The sequence below is a fragment of the Bison bison genome, unplaced genomic scaffold (genome assembly GCF_000754665.1).
Source record: "Bison bison bison isolate TAMUID 2011002044 unplaced genomic scaffold, Bison_UMD1.0 scf7180017845717, whole genome shotgun sequence".
Lineage (NCBI taxonomy): Eukaryota > Metazoa > Chordata > Mammalia > Artiodactyla > Bovidae > Bison > Bison bison.
In genome coordinates, this window is record NW_011476290.1 from 4,212 (window position 1) to 10,780 (window position 6,569).

At 66.8% G+C, this 6,569-nt stretch overlaps 1 protein-coding gene across 1 annotated transcript; it reads right to left on the minus strand.

Moving 5' to 3' along the window:
- Nucleotides 1-1,254: 1,254 nt before the first annotated feature.
- Nucleotides 1,255-5,627, minus strand: MGLL (monoglyceride lipase; the record flags this gene model as incomplete). Its single annotated transcript, XM_010836927.1, has 3 exons — nucleotides 1,255-3,384; nucleotides 5,056-5,289; nucleotides 5,350-5,627. Coding segments are annotated over 3 exons (638 nt in total), but the record flags the coding sequence as incomplete, so codon positions are not given.
- Nucleotides 5,628-6,569: the final 942 nt, after the last annotated feature.

Here is a 6,569-nt window from a genome sequence, read left to right on the forward strand (position 1 = left end):
AACCATAGTCCTGTACCCCCCAGTCCTGGCCCACCTAGAGCAGACCAGATCCGGACGCCCCCCACCCCCGGGACCAGCTGGGCCCCAGCCCTGCACACTAGCTGCCAAAGCAAGCTTCAGGATCCCCCAGGCCCCGCACCTGACTGTTGGGAGCCGCGCCCCCCCCAGTGGTCCCCCACTCCAGGACCAGCTCCGCCTGCCTGTAGTGGGCACCACCACCCCAGGCCTGGCTTCCCCGCTAGGGGGTGGGCTCGGCCCAGAGTCTCCTGGGCCAACTCTGCCCCCAGTGAGCCGGCACCAGCCGGGGGCCCTAGGATTCTGGAAGCGGCCGCCGCGTGACCAGACCCCGCTCGCCAGCAGCAGCCACACAGGGCAGGGGCTGGGCCACCCACCTGCCCGCCAGAGCCCCCGTCAGCGCCTGGGGAGAGGGGACGCCCAGGACACTCCCACCTCGCCCAGGTCCAGAAATGGAACCAAGAAACGGAAAACAAACGGCAACACGGACAGGAGGAGCCGGCAGAGGAGCACGGCCCAGATGAGGAACAGGACAGACCCCAGCAGCAGACCTGAGTGACGCGGGACGGGCCGCCCGCTGCGGGGGTTCAGGGCACTGACTGCGGGACGACCTGGGACTCAGGGCAGAAAGATGCGCAGGGCGGTTGAGAATTTCAGAACAGCAGGAGCAGCGCGTTAAACCCAGGGCCCTTGGAGGGGCGGCCTTGGGTGGGGGCGCGGGTGTCCGCCGTGAAGTGGGCCTGCACCCATGACCCCAGCGCCAGGTCCCGGCCCAGAGACTGCCTCTCCCTGTCCCTCGGCAACACTGGCCCTGGACCCAGGGACCAGACCGTTCTGATGAAGACCCGACAGGGGGCACAGCTCCGAGGGCCCCCCGAAAGCTGGCTGTGGGCCGACAGGCTTTGAGGGTTGGGGCCGGAAGAGCCACCGTACGAGTCACCAGACACTCACCCTGGCCGCCCCACAGGACAGGAGGCAGGCAGGGACGGGCCTAGGGCTGGAGGGAGATGGTCTGCAGGACACGCTTGGGGCTCGGGCGACGGGCTGCAGGCGGACGTGCAGATTGCTGCCTCAGCTGCGGGGGAGCTGCGGTGGGTGAGGCGGCGGGGCAGCCCCAGGTCGGGAGCAGGGCGCCTTCCTAACCCGTCAGGAGTTGGGGGCCCACAGAGCGTGGTCAGCCAGGAGGCCACCTGTCTCTGCAGGGCGTGCCGGGGTCGATCAGACAGACAGGCAGGCAGCGGCGGCAGAAACCGTGGTTTATTAGGGTTAGCTGTGTCGGTCCCGCACCATCTGTTACCCGACACACAGGGCCCCACTGACAGCAGGCGTGGAGGGAGGCGGCTGAGCCGTGGGCATGACAGCAAACCAGGAAACTGTGTGGGAAGTCGCTGTGGTCCAATGGGGGGAGTCAGCAGTCGGCGAGGGAGACAGGGGGCCTGCGGGGGGCTCCGAGCACCAGGGCCGAGGGCACGCCGGGGTCAGCACCCCAGCCCCAGCAAGAGCGGGCCCAGGGGGCCGGGACCCCCGGTAGCCGCGGGCAGCATCTTCTGGAAAGCCCGTCTGCACAGAACCACCTCCCGTGGCCCAGGCGGCCTGAGTGACAGGTCCACATGGGCTCGGCCGCCCGCCCTTCCCTCAGTGCTCTGCCCAGCCTTGCCGCATGTGCACACCCAGCTCCCCTGCACCACCGAGGGCCAGGCGGGCACGGCCCAGGGGCTCTGGGTTCAGCATGGCGGGCGACCCTGATTCAGCACTCGCTGGTACTGCCAGGATGGGGCCCCAGACACGGCTGCCCGCACCCTGACCGTGGAGGGCGTGCCCTGGCCCACCCCGTGAGGAAAACAGTCCCAGATCCGAGGAACATCTTTCAAATATGGGCGATTCTTTGACCAGATCACTGAAGGTGGCTGAATGTGCATCTCTGAAAGCTTTCGAAGAAAATAAGTCCAAGCGTTGAAAGACTCCTGGTCGGACCACGTGCCCGCCCGGCATTCGGCTTGGGAAGTGGCCCGCCATGGAGACATTTCCACGCGCCGCGCGGCGGGGGTGGGTGTGGGCTGGTGCGCGGCATCTCTGCGGCTCCTTGGCTCCGGAGGACGGCGGGCAGAGCCCACAGGGCATTTTCTACATTCTTTTTCCTTCTCCAAAGGGGAACAGGTCAACGAAGCCACTCTCCGTGGGGACCTGGCCGGTCCCCCCACGAGCCCACGTGGCTCCTTCGCCGGGGGGCCCACTCTGGCTCAGGGTGCGCTAGGGGACCCTGGAACGGAGGCGGGGGGCCTCCCCAGAAGAGCAGGGTGCAGCGGGGCAGCGGCTCCTGCCGCTGGAGGACTGGGTTGAGCCCCACCCAGCCCCACGTCCAGGGGCCACGCCTTCCCCTCCCAGGGTGCAGCGCCCCCACCACGCTCACACGGATAGCGAAAGCACCCCCAGGCGGCGGGGACCCCCAATTACCGTGCTGGCCAGAGCAGGGAGGGCCAAGGGGCGGGGGATGCGGGCAGGGCACCAGTAAGGGACGGCTGCGGGGACCCGGATCGCCCTTCCTGCTGGGGCCTCGGGCGAGGCACCGCCTGGGACCAGCTCCAGCCCAGCGCCGTCAAGACCCCTGCTTCCCGCCCACAGACTCCGCGTCTGAACAGACGTCCAGCACAGCGGCCCTCCGAACGTCGGGTGAGCCGTCAGGGAGCAGCGGCCGCCCCCATGCGCCCAGGAGCAGGGTGGGGGGTGGTCCCCTTCCCACGCCCAGGCCCCCGCCCCCTGGCCCAGTCCAGCCCCCAGGGCTCACAGCTGACTCGGGCCAGGGTGGGCCCGCGGGCACTTCCGGGCCCCCACAGGCACGCAAGTCAGGCAGGACAGTGGACCTGCCCCGCGTCCCATGGCCAGAGGGGAACAGGCAGGGTGCGGGGCGGCGGGAGGGCGCCCTCCAATTATTGCTGGGGTTGGGGGGGGTTCCTGGGACCCTGCAGGGCGGGAGAGGTGGGGCAGGGCTCCGTGTGGCCTCAGGCCTTCCAGCAGTTCTCTGGAAAGTGCCCTGACCTCCAGTTTTTGCATAAAGCGTCTACCGTTTAAGGCAGATCCAGTGGTGGACAGCCTGACCGGTGACAAGCCTGCCTGAGTCAGTTGTGCTAGGGATTCCTCCAATCTGGGTGTGTGTGTGTGTGTTTCTCGGCCACGTCTGAGAAGCCAGCCCCTGCCCTTCCTCTGCCCGCTTCCCGACAGTGGCCCCGCAGCTGGCCGGGGGGCTCAGGGTGGGCACCCCGTTCCCTCCACCGCTGTCCTTTGCGAGACCCACGTGTTTATCTCCCGGAAGACAGAGCTGGTCACCTCAGGAAGCTCTTTGTGGAGGATGTGATAGGCACCTTCGTAAATCTGCAACCAGGAGAGACAGGCGGTCAGGACCATAGCAGGGGACGAGGCCACCAGAGAGGACCCCTGCCCTGCGCCTGGTCAGCCGGTAGTCTGCAGACGGACGCCCCTGCACGGTTGCAGGTCCTGTCCTTACTCACAGTGCCCCCCGCCACCCCCACTCTGTCTGTGCTCCTCTCCCTGAAGGGCCCCAGCCTCCCCATCAGACCCGCACTCCGCCTGCCCACGTGGTGGTCCTGGCAGCACGTGGGCCCCCTGAGCTGCAGGCTGGTGTGGCCGCGGGATGAGGGGCTCTGGCCTCCTCCCTCCCCGGCCCCCCAGAACCCCATCCAGGCCCCAGGCTGTAGGAGCCACCTGTGGGTGTACGCCTCAGCATCTCCATCTCCAGCCCGACCTCCTCCGGACTCGCCCCGTGTGTAACCAGCAATCTCCTTGCCATTCCCGGCAACTTCCACAGGCATCTCCAAATGCCTCTCGTTGACTGCATGGAAATCTCCTAACAGGAAACGGGCCACCTTAGCCACCGCTGCGTGTGCGGCTGCGGCACTCGGTGTCCCGGGTGGCTCTGCAGCGCTCTCGTGACGGCCGAAAGCCCGGCCCCGCCACATGGCCGCTCCCTGCCCTGCTTCCTGCCCCCTGGCGACAGCAGCCGCTTTCTTTTCCATTCTTTTTTCTGGCCAAGCTACATGGCTTACGAGCTCTCAGCTCTGCGACCAGGCCCTGGCAGTTGAAAGCGCCGAGTCCCACGCGGGGCCACAGCGGGTCCCCCCTGCTGTCTACTGCGATGACTTTCGTCACCTTTGCTTGTTTCCTGGGGGTGGAATCGTACATCTGGTGAGCGGCTCGTTTCACTGAGCGTAGCCCTCCTCAAGGTGTGTCCACGCTCGTGGCAGCAGGAAGCTATCAGAACGCCCCCGCCCCCGCTTTCCGAGGCTGAGTAACGTTCCTCCGTCAGTGGGATGGACCCCACTGGGCTCGTCGGGCCCGCCTCCATCTCGGGGCTGCTGTGAGCACGGACCTCTGAGCCCCCTCTTTCAGTTATCTGTCCCAGTTTCAGGAGCGTCAGAACGGGACTCGCGATCCCCAGGGCCGCATCCCCCAGGTACCATCTCCTTCCAGCCCACCCCTGTCCCAGGCTCATCTGAGTCCCTCTCTGCCTGGGCCAAGGCTGACCCTCAGAGCAGAGCTGAGGAGGGCGGTGGGCAGAGGACTTGGGGCACAGCGGCGCTGCAGCCCCAGCCCCCGCAGCAGGTGTGGCACCGCAGGGACCGCCTGTGTGCCCGTGACCAAGCGGGCAGCCCCAGACCGGGCACCCACGCGGCTGTGCCCATGGGGAAGCCGCTAGGGGTGGGAGCCACGCACGCACGTGTCCTGAGGCTTGTCTGCCCCACCGACCACCCAGAGCCACCTTCAGGCTCAGCTGCCGCTCGGTGTGGACACGGCCCACGGGTCCGCTCTCTCCCCATCCCTGCAGCCGGCCGGCTTCCCGGTCTAGAGGGAAGACACTCGGGGGGCTTCCCCACCGGAAACGACACTTTGCCATCCTGTTGTGCCCGACACGCGGGTGCTCCCCAGGGAGTGAACGACCAGCTGATGCCTCACCAGCGCCCAGGACACGCCTCCCAAGGGCAGGCCCCCCACCCTTCCTGGTGCGGGGCGGTGGCAGCTGCTCACCTTGAGCGTCTTGTCCTGGCTCCTGGCGGACTCCATGAGCAGGTAGGCGCCCCTGCTGCTGCAGAGGCGGTCGGCAGAGCCCTGCAGCAGCAGGAAGGGCAGCGTCAGCTTGGGCAGCGCCCGCTCCACCCGCGACACCGCGTTGAGCAGCTGGTTGCTGAAGCAGACTTTGAGCCCCGCGCGGCAGACCAGGGGGTCCGTGTTGTAGATGTCCACCTGCAGGGAGAGGGATGTCCGTCAGACCCTGGGGAGCCGCCCTGTGTACACGCTGACGGGCCCTCTGTACAGGCTGACCAGCCCTCTGTACAGGCTGACCGGCTCTGTGTACAGGCTGACGGGCCCTGTGTACACACTGATCGGCCCTGTGTACAGGCTGATGGGCCCTGTGTACGCGCTGACAGGCCCTGTGTACATGCTGACTGGTCCTGTGTACAGGCTGACGGGCCCTCTGTAAGTGCTGACCGGTCCTGTGTACAGGCTGACAGGCCCTGTGTACACCCTGACTGGCCCTGTGTACACGCTGATGGGCCCTGTGTACAGGCTGACGGGCCCTGTGTACAGGCTGATTGGCCCTGTGTACACACTGACGGGTCAAGACCTGGGTGTTGGGGGAAGGGCAGGCTGGGCGGGCTGAAGGGGCGGCCATAAGGGCAGGGCAGACCCCACACCCCCGCACAGGGCAACGGCTCAGGGAACAAAGCTCCCCTCAGGTAAGCAGCCCGCGCAATCCCAGCGGCCTCTGCTTTCGGAGGTCTCAAGACCTAAACCCACCAGGGTTTCAGTGTCCTGTACCCCAGGCCGGAGGTGGACGGGGACCTCCCCTGCCAAGGCCAAACCTGCAGCGCCTGAGCAGCCAGCACCCACCCAAAAGCCCAGAGAGGCCTTCCTGGGGGACCACGTCTCCGTGACCCTCTTCCAGTGACCATCAGAGTGGCCAGGCCTCCAGGGGGTTACAAAGCAGCAGCACGGGGTCTCTGAGGGGTCAGCCCGACCCGCGCACGCGGGTGTCCTGGCCGCTGTAACCCTGTGGCCCTGCAGGAGGGCACATGGGCGGAGGCGCAGGAACCCTGCCTGGCTTCTAGGAAAGTGAAGGTCACTCAGTTACGTTCCACTCTCTGCAACCCCACGGACCATACGGTCAGTCCATGGAGTTCTCCAGGTCAGAATACTGCAGTGAGTAGCCTTTCCCGCCTCCAGGGGATCTTTCCAACCCAGGAATGGAAGCAGGGTCTCCTGCATTGCAGGCAGATTCTTTACCAGCTGAGCCACCAGGGAAGCCCAAGAATACTGGAGGGGATAGCCTTTCCCTCCTCCAGGGGATCTTCCTGACCCAGGAATGGAACCGGGGTCTCCTGCATTGCAGGTGGAATCCTTACCAGCTGAGCTGTCAGGGAAGCGCAGAGGCCCTGGCTGTTCTGCAGCCGGTGACCTCAAGGACCAGCCTCTCTGGGGCTCAGAGATGTTCCCCCCAGAGTCGCGGGGGGCGGGGGGCAGGGAGCGGGGAACATGGGGAG